At 48.9% G+C, this 17613-nt stretch overlaps 13 protein-coding genes across 13 annotated transcripts; all 13 read right to left on the reverse strand.

The window, feature by feature from the left end:
- Positions 1-14: 14 nt before the first annotated feature.
- Positions 15-794, reverse strand: Tb10.70.2610 (dolichyl-phosphate beta-D-mannosyltransferase precursor, putative; the record flags this gene model as incomplete). The annotated part of the gene is made up of 1 exon (XM_817615.1): positions 15-794. The coding sequence occupies one exon, from the start codon at positions 792-794 to the stop codon at positions 15-17; it is 780 nt and encodes a 259-aa protein (XP_822708.1).
- A 306-nt stretch (positions 795-1100) lies between these two features.
- Tb10.70.2600 (peptidyl-prolyl cis-trans isomerase, putative) lies at positions 1101-1427 on the reverse strand (the record flags this gene model as incomplete). The annotated part of the gene is made up of 1 exon (XM_817616.1): positions 1101-1427. The coding sequence occupies one exon, from the start codon at positions 1425-1427 to the stop codon at positions 1101-1103; it is 327 nt and encodes a 108-aa protein (XP_822709.1).
- Positions 1428-1971: 544 nt separating this feature from the next.
- Positions 1972-2613, reverse strand: Tb10.70.2580 (hypothetical protein, conserved; the record flags this gene model as incomplete). The annotated part of the gene is made up of 1 exon (XM_817617.1): positions 1972-2613. One exon carries the CDS (start codon positions 2611-2613, stop codon positions 1972-1974), a length of 642 nt encoding a protein of 213 aa, XP_822710.1.
- Positions 2614-2978: 365 nt separating this feature from the next.
- Tb10.70.2570 (EIF3-interacting protein, putative) lies at positions 2979-4445 on the reverse strand (the record flags this gene model as incomplete). Its single annotated transcript, XM_817618.1, has 1 exon — positions 2979-4445. One exon carries the CDS (start codon positions 4443-4445, stop codon positions 2979-2981), a length of 1467 nt encoding a protein of 488 aa, XP_822711.1.
- A 182-nt stretch (positions 4446-4627) lies between these two features.
- Positions 4628-6922, reverse strand: Tb10.70.2560 (hypothetical protein, conserved; the record flags this gene model as incomplete). The annotated part of the gene is made up of 1 exon (XM_817619.1): positions 4628-6922. The coding sequence occupies one exon, from the start codon at positions 6920-6922 to the stop codon at positions 4628-4630; it is 2295 nt and encodes a 764-aa protein (XP_822712.1).
- A 324-nt stretch (positions 6923-7246) lies between these two features.
- Tb10.70.2550 (hypothetical protein, conserved) lies at positions 7247-7813 on the reverse strand (the record flags this gene model as incomplete). The annotated part of the gene is made up of 1 exon (XM_817620.1): positions 7247-7813. The coding sequence occupies one exon, from the start codon at positions 7811-7813 to the stop codon at positions 7247-7249; it is 567 nt and encodes a 188-aa protein (XP_822713.1).
- A 345-nt stretch (positions 7814-8158) lies between these two features.
- On the reverse strand, positions 8159-9073 carry Tb10.70.2540 (hypothetical protein, conserved; the record flags this gene model as incomplete). The annotated part of the gene is made up of 1 exon (XM_817621.1): positions 8159-9073. One exon carries the CDS (start codon positions 9071-9073, stop codon positions 8159-8161), a length of 915 nt encoding a protein of 304 aa, XP_822714.1.
- A 259-nt stretch (positions 9074-9332) lies between these two features.
- Tb10.70.2530 (NUDIX hydrolase) lies at positions 9333-10229 on the reverse strand (the record flags this gene model as incomplete). Its single annotated transcript, XM_817622.1, has 1 exon — positions 9333-10229. One exon carries the CDS (start codon positions 10227-10229, stop codon positions 9333-9335), a length of 897 nt encoding a protein of 298 aa, XP_822715.1.
- A 558-nt stretch (positions 10230-10787) lies between these two features.
- Tb10.70.2520 (dynein light chain, putative) lies at positions 10788-11126 on the reverse strand (the record flags this gene model as incomplete). The annotated part of the gene is made up of 1 exon (XM_817623.1): positions 10788-11126. The coding sequence occupies one exon, from the start codon at positions 11124-11126 to the stop codon at positions 10788-10790; it is 339 nt and encodes a 112-aa protein (XP_822716.1).
- Positions 11127-11533: 407 nt separating this feature from the next.
- Tb10.70.2510 (hypothetical protein, conserved) lies at positions 11534-12238 on the reverse strand (the record flags this gene model as incomplete). Its single annotated transcript, XM_817624.1, has 1 exon — positions 11534-12238. The coding sequence occupies one exon, from the start codon at positions 12236-12238 to the stop codon at positions 11534-11536; it is 705 nt and encodes a 234-aa protein (XP_822717.1).
- A 533-nt stretch (positions 12239-12771) lies between these two features.
- Positions 12772-13392, reverse strand: Tb10.70.2490 (proteasome subunit beta 2; the record flags this gene model as incomplete). Its single annotated transcript, XM_817625.1, has 1 exon — positions 12772-13392. The coding sequence occupies one exon, from the start codon at positions 13390-13392 to the stop codon at positions 12772-12774; it is 621 nt and encodes a 206-aa protein (XP_822718.1).
- A 1082-nt stretch (positions 13393-14474) lies between these two features.
- On the reverse strand, positions 14475-15557 carry Tb10.70.2480 (hypothetical protein, conserved; the record flags this gene model as incomplete). The annotated part of the gene is made up of 1 exon (XM_817626.1): positions 14475-15557. The coding sequence occupies one exon, from the start codon at positions 15555-15557 to the stop codon at positions 14475-14477; it is 1083 nt and encodes a 360-aa protein (XP_822719.1).
- Positions 15558-15907: 350 nt separating this feature from the next.
- Tb10.70.2470 (ribonuclease HII, putative) lies at positions 15908-17341 on the reverse strand (the record flags this gene model as incomplete). Its single annotated transcript, XM_817627.1, has 1 exon — positions 15908-17341. One exon carries the CDS (start codon positions 17339-17341, stop codon positions 15908-15910), a length of 1434 nt encoding a protein of 477 aa, XP_822720.1.
- Between the last annotated feature and the right edge of the window lie 272 nt (positions 17342-17613).

Consider the following 17613-nt stretch of genomic DNA (forward strand, 5'->3'; position numbering starts at 1 on the left):
GGGAAAGGTGTGTGCTAAAGAAGAATGTAAAAACAGTAAAAAATAAGCGGCAACAGCACAAGTAGAACCGTGAGCGCGGTGCCATACACGTAAAAGTAGAGGAGCTTCAGGTGCTCTAAATAATTGACGATCACCTTACCTGTTAACTTACTCTCGCCTACAGTGCGCGCAGCAAAGTTAAATCCAACTTCCTCATATTTACGAACAGCACACTTAACAAATAGCTCTAGTGCGATTTTGTACCCAATAGGGTTCACAACTTCTCGACCGCGTTGAAAAACATCGACGCGAAGACCAAAAAAACCCGACATGGGATCACTCAGTGGTGTAAGTGGCCTCGCCAGGAGTCGCGCACCCCACGATATGAAGCGACGGTGCAACGGCCAGTCCTTGTCAATTTCAACACCGGCTCCGTAACGAGTTCCACAAACGAACTCAACACCAGGTTTTTCAAGTGCCCTCAGCAAACGGGGTACTGTTTTTGGTGGGTGCTGAAGGTCCGCATCCATTACGAGAATGAAGCTTCCCTTGGATGCGGAAATGCCATGAATTACTGCACTGCTCAACCCCCGGTCGTTCGTCCTCACTTCGATACGCACACCGTAGCCTTCATTTCGGACTTTCTCCACAACTTCAACAGAACCGTCTCTGGAGTTATCGTCTACAATTACCATTTCCACTTCATTCTTGGAAAAACCATCGTCAGCCAGGGCATCAAACACCTGCTTTGTAAGTGGCTCAAGGTTCCCACACTCCTTGTAGGCTGGAACAATAATGGAATACTTCACCGTCATTGTTCTACTTCCTTGTATTGTACTGCTTTTACCTAAACAAAAATTTCCTTCCGCTCTTCTGTTTTGCTATTCTCCTCCTCTTTTGGCACTTCTGAGTACAAGAAACCCCGATGAACTACAGGAAAGGTAAAAAATACGTGGAATAAACTGGTGTAGTACAATTATCTTTTACATCCGCTAGCACATCCGCCCTGTTCCCATTCTCCTGGTCCCTTATTTTACAACAATAGAGTTCTGTCTTTCTCCCCTTCAAAAGAAACCTTTATCATCCACCTTCCTACACCACTAAAAATACCTTCGCTGGTATCAGTTAATTGCGACGAGTTCCATTTCGAACACTAGCGATGCGCCGGGCTCGATACCCCACTCAGGAAAACCTTTCGTCCCGTAGGCGTATTCGCTTGTCATGGCAATCTTCGCCTTCTCTCCCAAAGGCATTTGAAGCACAGCCTCGTCCCAACCCCGAATTACATGTCCAAGACCCACGCGGAATGAAAAGGATTCGGTCCCGCCTTTTGCCGGCCAAAATATGCGCCCATCAGGGAAGAAACCGGCGGCACGCACCGTGACGGAATCACCTGCTTTCGGACAAGGGCCAGTTCCTTTAGTGATGATGTCGTACTGAAGCGGCATCAGTTTACGTGGTTCTTCCACAGGTATCGGTAAGGTTAAAGAAAATTAGAGGGTAATCGTCACCACATGTAAAGGAGGGAACGCCCCGAAGGGGTTAAACGTACAACGAACGCAAGAGAACAAAGGGGAGGTGAGGTGAGGAAATAAGTTAAACAAAAAGGAAACATCGAGAGTGTGAGAGAGGGATTCCAGGGAGAGAAGGGAGATGACAAAATTACTGAATAATTAACACGTGACGAATGGCGACAAATGCATACTGGGAAGGTGTAAGCACATGTCTGCCAAGATAACTCGTGCATATGCGATGGTCGACAGAAACAAAAATCTCCTCCACACAAACCGCAGGCAAAAAAAAAAGAAGGGGAGAAGAGAGCGCCTACACGCCAAAATGCATGTGTCACACCGCTGATGTTCGGTCTTGTTGAAAGGAATCAACACGAACCCTATAAACACTTCTTTTTTCCTTTGTTTTATGATACAAAAAAATCCACCGTCCCCTTCCCCCGTTTCATACACTGTTTAGTAATATAACATCTACTGCGACTTAACGACGCATGCAAGAGTGAAGCATGTCTTTGAGACGTTCCAACTCTGACTCTAACTGACCATTGCGCACCTGTAATTTCTGCGAACGTGACTCTTCTAACAGTAGCTGCTTTCTAACCTGCTCTCGCCTTTGTGACAAGACATTGACTGATGAAAGAGCTTCCTGACGTTCCGCCTTAAGCCTCTGCTTCATTTCCGCTACAGCATTCTTTAGCTCTTCACACTCCTGAGCCTTTTTCTCCAACTGGTGATGAAGCGACCGCTTCTCCGCCTTTACTACTGCTAGACGGTCCTCCCATGACTCACATCCACGGCCGTGAGAACCATTTCGTATGGCTGAGAGCAACAGGAGCGCATCGGCCGAACAGCAATCGAACCCTGGAGAGAGATGCGGCACAAGTTCACGCAGTTCGTATGTTAGTTTCAGTGAACGCTCATCCGCAGCCTGTACATCTGCAGCCACAGCGGTTACTCTCGCTTTGGGAGTACTTTCCTTTGGCCCCGACGCATTCCCTACAGACCGCTGGTTAAGGAGTAGTGCGAAGTTCTCTTCAAGCCGGCGTAAGCGCTCCTCGTGCATATGATGATCTCCTGGGGCCTGTGGCTCGGGGAGATAATCATCGTTGTCACTAACAAACATATATCGAACAGAACAACTTGGCACTGCAACCCAAGTGCTGGAAAACAACAAAGATGAGAAAAGAAGAGTGGCAACACAGATGTGAACAGTTGTGTCTTTGAGGTAACAAAGCAACCGATTTTTCCTCGGAGAGATGACGATCGGCTAGCAACCGTCATGGAAGCAGCGGTTGCGACAAAAACGTAAAGGGTTTTGAGGAAGTAGCTACCCCACACTTTGATTTTATCTGGATCTCTTAGTGACCTTCGCATTATATGTCTTAATTAGGAACTTGCGTATGAATAATCCTATTTTGGCGCCATTGTTTCTCTCCTTTTCTCTTCTTCTTCCTTCCAATATTAAAAGAGGGGAGAAACGCACGAATGTTAGTTAGTATTGTGGGCATCCGGTGCCGGTCGCCTTCCCTGACGTGGGTTATCGAAATGCCTGTGGCGCGGGCGGCGTTGCGTCATGCGCTTGAAATATTTTGACTCAATTGTGCGGTAGGACGACTTCTGCACCACGCATATGTTATCACCCTCAACCGTGCAATCAAGTGCTGCACGGACAACATATGTGCCAGAATGCAGATCGGCGGAGACACCATCATGAACCAGTTGCCTGGAGGTCAGTTTCATGGCAAACAGCGGCACGAGTCCGTCGTTGACGTCTAAGACGGTTTTGACGAGCTCTGTGGTTGTAGTTTGATACACACCAAGGTACACACGAAGTTTAATTGTGTCCTGTTGCTGCTTCACTGCACGAAGAAAAAGGCGGGCCTGAAGTTCCTTACCCTCCATACCCTTGCACACAGTTGGTGGCACGGGGGGTACAGCCAGAAACTTGGGGCTGCAGCGATCGAAGACGTCTCGAAACCGCTCCTCGTCACCGGTGGCAAGGAGCTCTTTATCATCTTCAAGGACCTGGAGCTTGCGGGAATCCATCAACCAGCTCAGATTGTCGGGTTGCGTGCCGCAAAGTATGCAGGAGACGACGTGCATGAAAGCGCAGTCCAATCGAACCCTTTCGGAGAACTTACGGCTACTCACCTTTGCCGAGAGGCTTTGTCGGAAAACCCTGCTAGCATCGGCGTAACGCCGGAGCATGAGGTAGCTGAAACCCACATAATACATCAGTGACACGTTGGCAGGCGCTACCTCCGCCAAGATCTTCTTCCCACGACCATAAATATCCAGTGGCTTCAGTACCGATAGAGCAGAGTTATAGTCTCCCAGAAGTACGTTGATTTTAGCTACGGTAATTATTCCAAAGAACCCAGACATCCACCGAACGTGGTTTTCCCCTGATTTGGTGATATCGTCCGCCTTGTCGCTCTCCATAACCTCTTCAATACCCGACTCGCTGATGACCTTCTCCATCATTTGCACAGCTTCAGTTACCGACCACTCTGCACCCTCAGCAAAACGCTTCTGATAAACCACCGTCATTTGGAACAGGAACTCGTCGAAAATATCCCAAAGGAACCAATTCGGAATATCACAACTCCCTGGAAGAGAGACAAAGAGGTCGCAGAAAGTCCTCCATGAAACCTTAGCATCCTCTGCCGTCACGTCACGATCGGTGAAGAGGTGCTTGAAGCACAGGAAGGAGTACAGCTTTCCAGCTGTGTCATTTCCAAAGCACTCGGCGACTTCCATCCTCTGCAGCACTGGCAAGGGGCGGAACTCCCCCTGTTCGGCCGCATAGTACTTGCTCAAGTGGCTGGGGAAGATGTTCTCGTAAAGGTTGTGAAAACTGCTGATATCCCCTGTGTCCACGGCAGTGTTCAGAGAGTTGAAGAAGTTGAACATTTCATCGGGGATGTGCAACTTTGAATCAGGGTTCGACGCCATATCTAGTAACTTTAACTTTGCGTCGTAATGGAAAGGTTATAAAGGGGAGAAGATATGATACACAAGATTCACCTCAACGCAGACGGAAACAATCAGATACCGCATGCGATATCCTCTACGTCGCATACACACCATGAGTGCTCTTCATAAACAACACATCTGCAGCAAACAGCACCCACATATCAACCTCTGACCGCGAGCCGATATGTGTTCTTGAGAGACTGTACCACATACAACACAGCCTGAAGACTCCCCGAAAGAAGCATTTCATCCAGCAATGGAACGTCTAGCAGGATGCGCTTCTCCGTTTGCAGGTAAGAAATGCACTTACGTAAGTTCCGACGCTTCGCCGCCGCCGATTTTGCTTGCAATTCAATCGACTCCAGTTCCACGCACGGCCTCCGCTGGAGAGTTCGAATCAGATGCGCCAACACAACACCGTCCGAGAACAGCACGGGATAATCCCGCAACCAAAGCGACCGACATGAAAACGAAAAGGACTGATCTGCAGCTACGTATCGAAAGTCGGATCCAAGAACTTCCGTGACCCACGTTCCTAGTTCCTCAACCTCTTCGGTAGCGTAATCCAACCCACTCAAAACAACAACCGGTGCAGGGGCCGCCGTCTGCGCAGTGGAGGCAACATTGTCCCCCACCTTCCTCCCTTTGGATCCCGCAGCAGCACAGCATGTAAGTGGAGAAGTGATAAGGCAACGCGCTACCCTTCGCTCTTGTGATTTCGACAGCCTGTGACCTGCACCCTGCCGCCTTTGCTCTTGTTGACGGGGTTGCACACATACTTCCAACTGCAGTTGTGGCGGTGGAGCAGTTGTAGAGGGTGCTGATGCAGTGGGAAAGTAGGGCGCGTCAGAATGTTTCGGAGGTTGGCGCCGTGGAGGAACGTCGGCAGCAAACCGCATGATATCCTCCAAGAGAAGCAAAATGTAGCACCTGTCACCGTGATACACCCGGTGAGCTTCATTCAAAAACAGGGAGCTCATCCGCGCGGGGCAATACCGATGAAGCTCATCGAATGCCACCTTAATGTTGTCTATGCAGTTCGATTTTATCCGAGGATTTCTATGCACAGGGAGATGACTTCCTGTAACCTTATCAACGAGGTCACATAAGGCTGCACCGTTCGTCAGGAAAGGGAACACTGACGGAATGTAAAGGGAAGAAAAACTGTCCCTTCGTAAGCACCAGAGTCGTCGCTGTGGCGGCAAAAATGGGGCTTGTAGGGCCGGAGGAACTATGGCGTCATCAGGTGGTAAACGATGGGCAACGGGGTCAGGCAATATCTTCTGCAAATAAAGGAAGTCACACACTTCCCGCTCGAGCCTACGCATGGCACTCGGTTGGTACCCCACCGCAGTTGAGTCTACCTGCCACGTTAGTGAGGGTGAACTCCAGAGTTTTTCGCAGGTTGTCGGGAAACATGCCTCAATAATAACCCTCAACAGAGAAAAAAGAACCCGCGATTTGCCCTTGACAAGCACACTTTCAGGTTTTATAATTCGACACTCGTGGGGCACAGAAACCCCTGACACCTTTCGCAAGTTTCGGAGCGTGCCCATAGCTGCGACATAGTTGAGGCGAACGTCATCAAGGCATTTAGGTGGCGCAACATGCACAGGATTGAAGGTTTCCCCATTCCCATTGCTGAGGTGCAGGGCTGCGAGAAGAAGACGACGGAGCGCGCTTCCATTCAACACGGGATCGTTAATGGGCTCCTCAGATTCGCTAAGTTCGGCCTCCACAATATTTAGCCGCCGTAAGTAGTCACGAACCTTCAATTCGTCACTTCGGGTGACGTCGTCCACGTTCTCATGAACGCTACCTGCGAGTTCAGCAGAGCAGTTGGTAAGGCTTTCAGAGCTATCATCGCTGCAGTCATCAGCATTATTTGGGCTGCAGTGTCGGGCTTCTTTCCTCACCGGTAACCCTTGCCGTTCCCCCGCAGGATTCTGCAATATCCTCTCGTCACCCTTTGAGGCGCCTTTATGGTTTACAGCTTTATTAAGAGGAAGTGTAGGAGGAGCCGCCGAAGCCGTGCATGGCTCAATCGCCGGTTGTTTGGGTCGGTGGCGAACCGCCCTCCCCTCATCACTACCCAACATGAGACTTGTCATTGGGGCGGTGGGTAATGGAAAGAAAAGTGCGCCTCCGCAGTACACACCACAAGATGACACGTAGCCTTTCAGTCGTTTACTGTCCGGTGACCCTTTGAGCACTAAGCTACGGTTCGCGCGCAGTGACATGGTGCGCTCGGTATTGTCCCTTGTGTTTGCCGATTCTTTTATGTGACTTAAATCTACCCGCATCCGACCTAATAAGCTGAGCGCTTCACGGACCAAAAGCTCCCTGCCGTCTCCATCCGCAGTGTTCCTTGGTTCAAAACCACAATTGTGTCTTCCACTTTCTCCCTCCGCACCGCATTCTTGCGACGCAGCGCACGGAGACACACTGGCGCTCATTGACTTCCTCACAAACGCCAACTATTTTCCCGATAGCATCCCTTCCCAGAAGGCGTACGCAAGTAACATAACATGAAGGAAATTAGGGGGGGGGAATAAGTTCCAAAAAAAAAAGCAGTAGATCAAAGGCAGAAATTAAAAAAAAAACAGACCACCCGGTTGTAAGTGGCAGTAAAGGTGAGGAGTGGCATGTACATATTTGTCTAGATGGAAGTGAGCGATAGATGCACCTGTAAGGGTATCGCCCGCAGTGCAAACCCTGTGGAATGCGCCAGGAGACTGCTTGCTTGCCACTTTCACATTTATAAAGATACTTTTAAAGAATCAACCCTTCAACGATTTTTCACTGCTTCCCTCGCCGCCTCCATAATCCGACGAAGAAGATGATGATGATGTACTAGATGCCGCCTCGCTACCACTACGGCTACTACATTGACACTGGTTATCAAAGTTGTATTCAAAGTGAGTTCCATTCTCCTCCGAATCAAGTGCTAACTGGTTGACGTTAAGTCGATCGCGCCTTACGAGTTTGCAGGTCGAGCAAAGCATCTTAGTGGAATCATGCAGCATGTGCTCACGAATCCGTTTCCTTAGGAATCGGTCCCTTTTGCGGCGTTCCTCCACTGAGAGCATCTCCTTTGGCTTCATAGTGGCGATAGTGTCTGGTCCTAAACTCAACAACTCGCCGTCCAAACCCTTTAAGTTGGCTAGTAGACCCATCAGTTGGTCACGAAAAGCTTCTTTATCCCTACAAGTGGAGCACATCTTGTCCACTATTCCCCTGGCAAACGTCATGGCACTAACGGGTTCACTTCTGAACTCTTCCATCTTCTGCAGCAGTGCAGACAGTTGGGATGTAGCCTTTTCCCGCATTGCCTCTGATGCAGCCATCCTCTATGAGAGTTCGGTTTTGTAAAAAAAAAAATCAAAAAAAAATAACTACAAAAGTGACTGATTTACTAATCGTAAAATCATTTTGACAGTGCGCGTGGCAAAGGGTTCATTGATAGAGAGAGAGAACAATCCGACTTAAACCGACAACTGAGGTGCGGAAGCACAGGTACTTCCAACCAAGGCCAAAAAGCACCACATCAGCGCTGAGTTTACTACTATCCGCGGGACACCACCGCTGTAATCAACGTCAGTGAGTAGGGGACGCAAGTTAATACAATAGTATCAGGCAACCAAATAATAAACGCTCTTCGAAACAGCTCCATAGCGAGGTTTATGACAACATCATGTGTCCTCAGTGTTGGGAGCGGCAGCCATGTCGCCTTGAGGGGACTCGGCAAGGGGAGGTGGCTCCACAGGTGCGAGTGCAGACCTTTCACGCACAGCAGTGACAATTACACGGCACACCAAAAGTCCAAATACCACCCACATTGCATGGTATAGGAACCTATATGGAGATACCCATTCACCAAAGAAGTAGTACATGAACGCCTGGGAAAAATCAGTGAAGGCTCTGGGGTTCATGACATGTTGATTTTGGGGAGGTTTCACTCCAGCCGGCGGGGTCAAGAAGGGATTTTCCCAGTCGAACTTTACGGAAGAAGACTTCTTGCTCGCTTCATGGAACTTCTCCCTGTGGCGACGCCGTATCACTGCCGCTATTTTGCTGTGTTCGTATGCCACTCTTTGGGGAAACTTGAAGAAGCAATCTCTGCTATAGGACGTCACAACTATCGTGACACCCTCTGGCACAAATCCAACGTCATCACACAGTAGATAGGTCGCGAGAACTTCGTTAATGGTAGTAGGCCAATGGATCAACGTGTCCACAACATGGCTCAGGCGATTATGAACAGCGCGCGTCAAAGGATGATATCTGCCATAATCGTGCTCTATTTCGCCATCAAGCTCTTCCAATAACACGTTCATTATTTCGTCAAGCTTTTTGGAGTCGTTCTTTTCGTCAGCTACCCAATAGAAGGGCGAGGGCGTGTAACCCTTAAGTTTCGATTTGAGATCTCCCTTTTCTAACAGGAGTTTGACGGCTGCGACGTCTCGCGATATGATGGCCTCATGCAAGGCTTCTACGGCCACATCTACGCTTTCCACACCAACCGCCACGGAGGTCACTACCGACAACGAAGCAACAGCAATAATGACGGTTAGTGGCAGACTTGCCATGCGTGGTATGTGCAACATATTGAAAAAGTAACACTCTATTCCCCTTCTCACACACACGGACACACACCTCACAAAAAAAAACACAAAATCAGGCAGAGCAACGAAGCAAACAAAGAAGGGTTCAGACAAGGCAGGTTCTACATCAGAAACCGGGGAAACAGGTCTAATCTTGTCCGACACGAAAAGTTTTTTTTTTTGTGCGTGTGTGTTAGGTACAGGAAAAAAAAAAGTATAAAACCCAATACGCTTCCACCTCCCTCAATTAACGCTGGAACAACTAACGCTTTCCAAGTGGGTGCTCTGGGTCGCGAGCAATCGCCGGACTGCAACCCAGGGCGGTTCCGGACCCACCCAACGCCGTGATCAAGCGCACCAGCAATTCGCACATGACGAATGCGGTGACTCCCCACACCAGCTCTCCAGGAAAGTTGTTGGGTAAAAGTGGCTCGTGGCCACCATCCTCCTGCGACAACTGGAGAAGTCCAGGTGAAGGAGAGACTGGATCACAGTACCTCGCCTGAGACGGGCTAGTAAAAAAACACGGGAAGTGGAGGGGCACCCCAGACGAACTAGGAAGGTACTTGAGCAAACGGCAATGTGTCTGTTTGCTATTAAGCAACAACGGCGAGAGATGCAAGTAATGAATGGAGTCAACCTCATGAGGGCTGTGGCAGAGGGGCGTTACTGAATATTGGGTGACTGCGACAATAGGGGTAACGTGTGACTTGCCGCTGAGGGGAGCCAATGGACGCAGGGGCCCAAGAATTTCGTATAGTGAACTGTCGATACCAATTTCCTCAGCTGTCTCGCGTTGTGCTGCTGCTGCTGCCTGTTCTTCACCATCTAGACGACCACCAGGAAACGACATTTCACCCTTGTGGTGACGAAGATGAGGTGTCCGCTTAGTAAGTGTGACACACATCTCTTGAAACGTGTTTGGCGGCATACCAGCGGCAGGTGAGAGTAAAACAAGCACGGCACTCTCGCGTTTATCTCCCACGGTGGGGGGCGTGTTCAGATGCGAGAAACGGCACCCCGTCGATAAATTTTTTAAATGGAAGTGCTCCGGCAAATGCAAATCCTCTACCTTGAGATGCAACGCCCGCTGGAGCGCTTCTACCCACGCTGACACATTTGATGGCAGCGAGGACACGGAAACTCTTCCCATAGCCATCTTACGCCGCAGCCCCCTAACTAACCTCGTTGAGGCACGGCAACATATTTAAAATTAAGAAAATGTTGAGCGAAGCTGTGTATATCATCAGAGAGTAAGGAGAGCGAGATGGGGAAATGAAGAAATAGAGTGGCACAACCAAACGGAGAACGGGAGACCACGACGGTACAAAATCAACGAAACAAACAAAAGAAAGAGACTCGAGGATAATGAGCCAGGAGCGGAAAAGTATAGGCCAAAGCGTGAAGGGAACCCAGTTGTCACAACACATTACCTAGAACTACTTTTGGTAAGGGAACAAAAGGTACTTTACGAAAGAAGGGCGCCCAACACTGGAGGGGTAAAACCACATGTTCTCCTTTCTCAAAAGTTCTGATGTACCACTTGCATCACACACCAGAGCGTCCGTTATTGATTCGCCCCCAGCGCAGCTATCCAGAACATCTATTTTGGCATTTCTGCTGTTTTGCTCCGTCCTCTTGCCCTCCTCCCAACGCCATCCTCTGGCCGAAAGTACAGCCAATATCTACATTCTCCAGTAAACAGGTGCGGCTGATCCTACAACCCCTTGAAGACGACAATTGCTACATAACCTTTATGGAACATGTACATAAGGTGCTTCATCTCATATGAAATTTCGAAGCCAAATCCCTCACCCATCACACAGTGCCATGAAGGGCCGTACTTTTTGTCCATCTGTTCCTTGATGTGTCTTGCTGCAAGTTCGTAGCTGTCTTCGTGCTTCTCAATCGCGTTTACCACAATTTCCTTGCACTCGGCGCGCATTTCTTCCGCCATGTCACTCATCTTCTCTAATGGATAGTTTAACGGTGTTACATATTGACGAATGGTATCGATGTTGCAGGGCCCGTCAGGTTCCTTCACGTTGGACGTCATTGCTTGTTGTGGCCTCTCTATCTAGCTTCATGAAGAGAAAACCATTTATGAACCACCATATTTTTGCAGCAACACACACACACATTGAAAGTATTGCGCAGTCATTATCGAGAAAAGGGTTTAGGGAACCAAATTGGAAAGGAGAGATACAACAAACAACAACCGTTGCAACGCAACCCCCCGAAACATCAAACTGTGGCGTACCACTCGATATCATGTGTAAAGAATAAACGTGCACTGAGAGGACGGGATTCCAACACCAACGGCACGTAGAGGACCACGTTGAAAAAAAGAGAGAAAGACAATATATTTAAATCATTGAACGTGTCAACTCATCAGCTACTGACAGATACCGGGTCGACTCTCATAAAAGCAAAGAAGCTTCCGTACGGAGGAAGTTGTCCCCGTCATATAGCTGCGCCACCAAACTTCACTCCTTCATACGGCCGCCTGTCACTGCCATCTAGGTTGAACAATGTGACACTGAACAAGCCCTTGTGGGAGACGGGCCGCTCGGCGAGAGTGTGAAGAAAGCACCGCACCGCCTGCTCCTGGGAAAGTGCGCCCACGTCCTCGATTGGAACTGCTTCCTGTGTCAACCGTGGAAGAAGTTGCTCACTTTCCCGACTGTAAAGCAAACATTGGCCATCAACTAATTCGTCAAAAGTCATAACAACACCTTTCTGCGACAAGTACGCAACTGTTGTTCCTGCACCCCTCTCGAGAATCCACGCAAGCAGTGACTGCTCGAGTTCCTTCAGCCCACCTTTACTAGTTGTAACCAATACAGAAACATCTCCCATACCATCGCCGTCAGACGTCAGAACACAGTGTTCCGACCACTGTGCCACTAACGATGAAATCACCTTCTTGACATCTTCTGGTCGAAGACGGCGATTAATCGTCTCATTCCGAAACAAACCACTATTGCAGCTGTACAATCGAAGAAGTGGGCACGTGTCACGTTTCCTATGTTGTGCATGAAAAGCAGCGTGGTCCATCACCAAATTTCCCCACAGTGCCATCTGCCGTTCTAGCGCACTCGGCGACGGCTGCAGCGTGAAGAAAGGAGGAAGTTTAAAGAAGTCCCAGTGACCCGGCTCCTTTGACATCTGATGCAAATCAGACTTCTACTTTTCTTAATAAGGAAGGATGTTATGCGTGTGTTCGGTTTTAGCATTCAAGAAGGGCAAGGAAAATGAGGGGGGGACGAAAGAGGAAAGATGATGCTTCCATGGACAGAAAACGTGCAAAAAAAAAAAAAACAGCGACGACATGTGCATTTTACACACAAGAAGAGGGTAAACTCGCGACACATTTCCCATTGCATGCCACTTCTTTGTGACGACATCACGCGGGAGGGAATAAAATGCCGCTCGTAAAAGGAAAAAGCTGAAAGTATTTACCTTTGAATTCACTCCCTCACCAGCCGCCCACCTAGCCGTTGCTCGTGCCATAAAATCCCCATGGTTCTTTCTTTCGCTCTCCTTCTTCAATTCCTTTTCCGTTTCTTTTTCAACGCAAACAACACGAAAGGCGAAGTGTGGAGCTGGTAACGGGAGGCGGGGGGAGTCCCCCGAAGCAGAGATAAATACATGCCGAAGGAACAAGTGACACCATCCGAAGCATGGCGAAGTTGATTTCTCTAGCTTACAGATTGCACTCGCTCTACGCCGTCCTTCGTTACAGCCTTACATATAAAAGTATTGTTGCTTACCACTACTCGCTTCTTCACCTCATCACAGCATTTTTGCATTAGCTCAACTCCCTCCTGTGCTGTCAAATTGGGACGCCACATCCGGTCAAGCATGGCGGTAACAAACGGTGCTCCGTATCCGTGACAGCCGTAAGGCACCTCCTGAAGTGTGCCCAGGTAATCCAGATAGTAGAGGTGCGCACCTGTTGCAACATCGTCCTCCGCGGATGCCGGTACGTCGAAACCAGCGAGCAGGCAATTGACAGGATACAACCCGTCACGGCTACGCAGCGCCCCAGCAAGCGTATTACGCATAAAAGATGCCGTAGCGTGTGTGCTTATCATACGGCCGTGCTCGCGCATCTTCTTGAGCGCCATATTGCATTTCACGTACTCCACAAAGTGCGTCCGCGGCCCGTTTTCACCCGCGCAGGCCACCACCTTGTGAGAGTCGAGTTCCGTGATCTTATCCTCCGTATCCGTTATCTTAATGTAGTAAAACGCATTTAACCCCGCAGCTGCGACCAAAACAAAGTCCTGGCACCTAAACCCGATAGTCGTCTCTGCCATTGCGCGTCCTTGTTGGAATATATACGTATACGTATATATGTGTGGATGTATAAAATATACTTACTTTCTCTTTCCGTTTTATATTCCTAGACCCCTTTGTGTTGCTGTTTTTTTTTCCCACCTTTTTTCTCTTATCTTACGGTCGCAAGCAAGCACAGTCCAACAAATGTTACGAATGCTTATTCATCGCGGGAAGATATGGAGAAGGGCATGAAGAAATAAAGAATGCACATTTCCCTCCTTCTGTATACCTGGGTATTTCCAAGCAGGGGAGATTGACGGTGACAAAGTAAGACTAAAAGGATTTTTTGAAAAAAGAAAACTCCTTCACCGTTTCCTCATTGCTTTTTCTCCCACTTGCAGCTTGCTGCCATTACACGCACACACGCATATATATATATATCAATGATCCACCCCCACTTTGGGGTATGGAAGCGAAATGGAACGGAACAAGGTGGAGTGGGAGATCAGTAAACACATGTCTCAGACACAAACACCTCTTTATACCTTTATGGTAAACGTGGATTTTTATCAACAATCCTGCGCGTATGTGTGATTCACGCCGTTACAGCGCTCAATCCGTAATTCTAAAATGCATTTTGCCTACGGCTAAGTGGAGGCAAGCACCATCACCGTCAAACCGCCGGCAACCGCTTTTAGCAAAAAACAGGGAAGCAGTGATTGAATTAACATTTTCTCTCTTTTTTCTCCCTCTCCTCCCCCGCCGCCCAACAAACAAAAGGCTCTTTGCAAAGTTTATTCCAACTAGACATGACACAAGCGAAACTAAAAAAGGGGGAGAATCACAAGGATTTGGGCCCTCATTTGTGTGACCGTAAGGAGTGCTTTCCCACTGCTTTCCTTCCATCCATTAGCTTTTCCCACAAAATGGGTAAAACCAGCATCCGGCGACGACACGTGCGCGCCACCGAGGTTGTTAAACTGGCAAATGGAAAAGGGAAGAAAGGAGGTCACACGGCGGCGGCTCGCGAACAAGGGCCTCGACGCAGAACTGAATAAAAACAAAACGATGCATCGCATGGGCTCAAGTGACAACTGTTACGCATCATCTGCGGTGCATGTTAACAGAGCTTCAAGTACTCCAATGTGCGCAAAGCTCTTTCCCCACTAAGCTGGGCTACTTTTATGGGAGTACACCACACTCCTTGAAAAAACGCACCCGCAGACAAATCTGCATCAACACTACAAAGAAACTGAAGAGAATCAAAATGTCTATCGTCGGTGGCGCACATGTGCGCTGCTGTCTCACCATCGTCCGTACGCTCATTGACGTCGCAGCCGGCCCCCAGTAGCGCCCTTTTCAACTGAGCGGCTCCGTCAGACGTGTTAAGACAAGCGATATGAAACGGAGAGCGGCCCTGAGCGTTCTTCGCACTCGCATCAGCACCCGCTTTCAGTAGTAGCTTCAGCACAGCCGTCGAAAAATTGTGTTTACCGCACAAAACATGTAGTGCTGTGTTGCCCTCCTCGTCCGCTTTATTCACAATATGCGATCCGGAATCACCAAACTGCGCTAACACTTCACTAACCGTTTCAGAATCGCAAGACGAGCTGCGAATAACTGCCATGAGTCGTTCACACTCTGGTGACAAGGGAGCAAATTTACGCACAGGTGCACAAAGAGTTTCGTTACAGCGTACCCCTAGTGACTCTTCCAGGGAAGGATGGCTCCCTTGTAGCTGCGTCGGGTGGTTGAACAGGCGGACAGACTGTCTATCCCATCCAGATCCCTTAACTCCGACTATTCCACCACTAAAGTGACCCCAAAGGGTGTTTACCCTTTCCATTGTGTGTTGCTCCATCAAACTAAGGCACGCCTCAGTCCATAACAACCGCTGTATCCTTTCGGAAAGCTCGCTGGTGCGCAGCCGCAAGTTTTCATGCTCTGCTTGCTCCACCAACTCCTCCTTGGTAGCATCCAGTTCATCCATAAGGCACCTTATTGTGGTCTCTTCTTCGTCCATACGCGCACTAAAATTTTGGAACTCCGCTGTCTCAATGTCCTCGGTTCGCCGCAGTTCCTCAACGGCGTCATGAATGCGCGCTAACCGCCTATTTATAAGTGCGACAGCCTCCTCACCTGGGGCCGCGTAGGTGTGCGGGGGGTTGTCTGCCTCAGAAATGCTTGTTGCTGATGTGCTCATTGGCTTGTTTGTCTTTGAAGCACACAGCAAATGGGCATGTAACTAGTAGAGTATAAAGATTATGTCCTACCGACTGTACAATCCGCGGCTTCACACAACGGCACCACAAGCGGAAGACGTCCCCTACGAATTCAACTGCCTAAAGTTAGATGAGGAAGAAAGGTGAGGAGAAACCGCAAAAAAAAAACAATACACTGCCAACAACAATACAAAATTCATAGAGCAGTAAAAATCATGCACATTTCTGGTACGAGTGACACAAACATACTTGACGAAGTGTATGGGCGTGAATGTATATACGAAGAGAAATGTAAGCATTCTCTCCTTCAGTCGCAAAAGCTTCCCTCTCTCTATGAGTGGCTATCTTTCATTTTGCGCCTCGCTTGCCTTGCCAACGCTTCCGCGCAGGGTCTGTAGGATCTACGGTGGATGGAGGACAAACCGTGTTTCTTCACAGCACGCATGTGATGATCCACAGGATAGCCCTTGTTCTCTGCAAAGTGATACTTTGGGTACAATGGATCAAGATAGTCCATTATCTCATCCCGCGAGACCTTGGCAAGACACGAAGCAGCTGCAATTGTAAGGCTGCGCTTGTCGCCCTCTATGATCGGCTGCACGCAGCCACCCGTCTGAACATCAGTGAAAACGGAAACCGTTTCGTAGGGCGCTGTGTGCCCATCAACTAAGACCAATGGAGGCTGGACAGGTTCTGCGTCAAAAAAGTCAGTCGCACCCTCTACCAAGTCGATTTGGTCGGGAACCTCATATCGCCGGCGATCATCGTTTGCAGCGGTTATACAAAACCTCGAGAACAGATACTGGGCAATAGAACAGTTTTTGGGTCGAGGTGCTACATGGTAGGAAAAACGCGCATCATTCAGCGCATCCCAAACACCGAGGCAACATCGATGCATGGTGTTCATAGAGGCGGAATAGATGTTAACCGTGTCAATGTAAGTGTGGTTTGCAATACCAATGGCCCAAAAGTACAAGTAATTACCGCTAACATTGCTACCGTGGTATGAAATCAAATACGGCGTCTGCATGGAGAGAAGCTTCTTAAAAGGCAGTTTGCCCAGTTTGGTGTGTGAAGGAAGTCGTTTCTTCAGCACATTATCGGGCACCGAATCGCCCCCGGCATGGTGAACCACGAAGTCCTGGTCTTCCACTAATGAAAACAAATTGTGGTACCCGGTGATATTGTTATATACGACTTTACGTTGGGTTTCCGAAACTGACTTGCTGTCAAATATCTGAAACTCCTCATCGGCATCGTACAGTGCCTTTAGATCGTTGTTAAAACTTGAACGTGGGATGCGACATACGGCCGCCCCAACCACCGGCCCAGCAAGTGGTCCACGACCAGCTTCATCACAACCAATTGTTAAAAACGTTTCTTTTATACTTCGCCGAATCACCACCCCGTTCTTCCGCATGCGTGCCATTAACTGCTCCTTTTCCTTTTCAAGTCTACGCATTTCCGGTGTGAGATGCTTCGGGAACTGGAGCTGTTGCTGCCGCCGCTGAAGGAAACTGAGGGGTGGTGGGGAAAGAAGACCGTCACGGAACAACTGGTATCCAACCATATCAAGCGTACTATCAAGCGTAGCCACGCTGTCGACCGTCGTGCGAGGTGGGACGCGAAGCTCACGCAAAGCGTCCCACGGGGTCTTGCGCTCATGAGACCCCCGGTCAGCGCTATTTTTACACGGCATCGTGGGCCGGAAGGCACCAAACAAAAGTGCTGGGGAATGTGAAAAACACGCCCTCACACCCAACATGGAGGGTCAACTCTCTTCCGCCACAGGGCGCAGACAGCTAAGGCTTTGAACAATCTGCTGCTCCTCCAGACTTCCAAACGTCCTTGCTATCTATCTACCACTGCACGATGCAGTACTAAACAGTGCAAACAATAATAATAATAACATTGGAGAAGTGCGCAGCATGTGTTAATGTTAAAAAGTAAAGTGGGAAACTTCCACGTCAGGAAGAAAAGAAGTCCAACCACCACTCGGTAAGGTAAACACCGCAAAATGTTTAAAGAGAGAAAAAG

Source organism: Trypanosoma brucei, chromosome 10 (assembly GCF_000002445.2).
Source record: "Trypanosoma brucei brucei TREU927 chromosome 10, whole genome shotgun sequence".
NCBI lineage: Eukaryota > Euglenozoa > Kinetoplastea > Trypanosomatida > Trypanosomatidae > Trypanosoma > Trypanosoma brucei.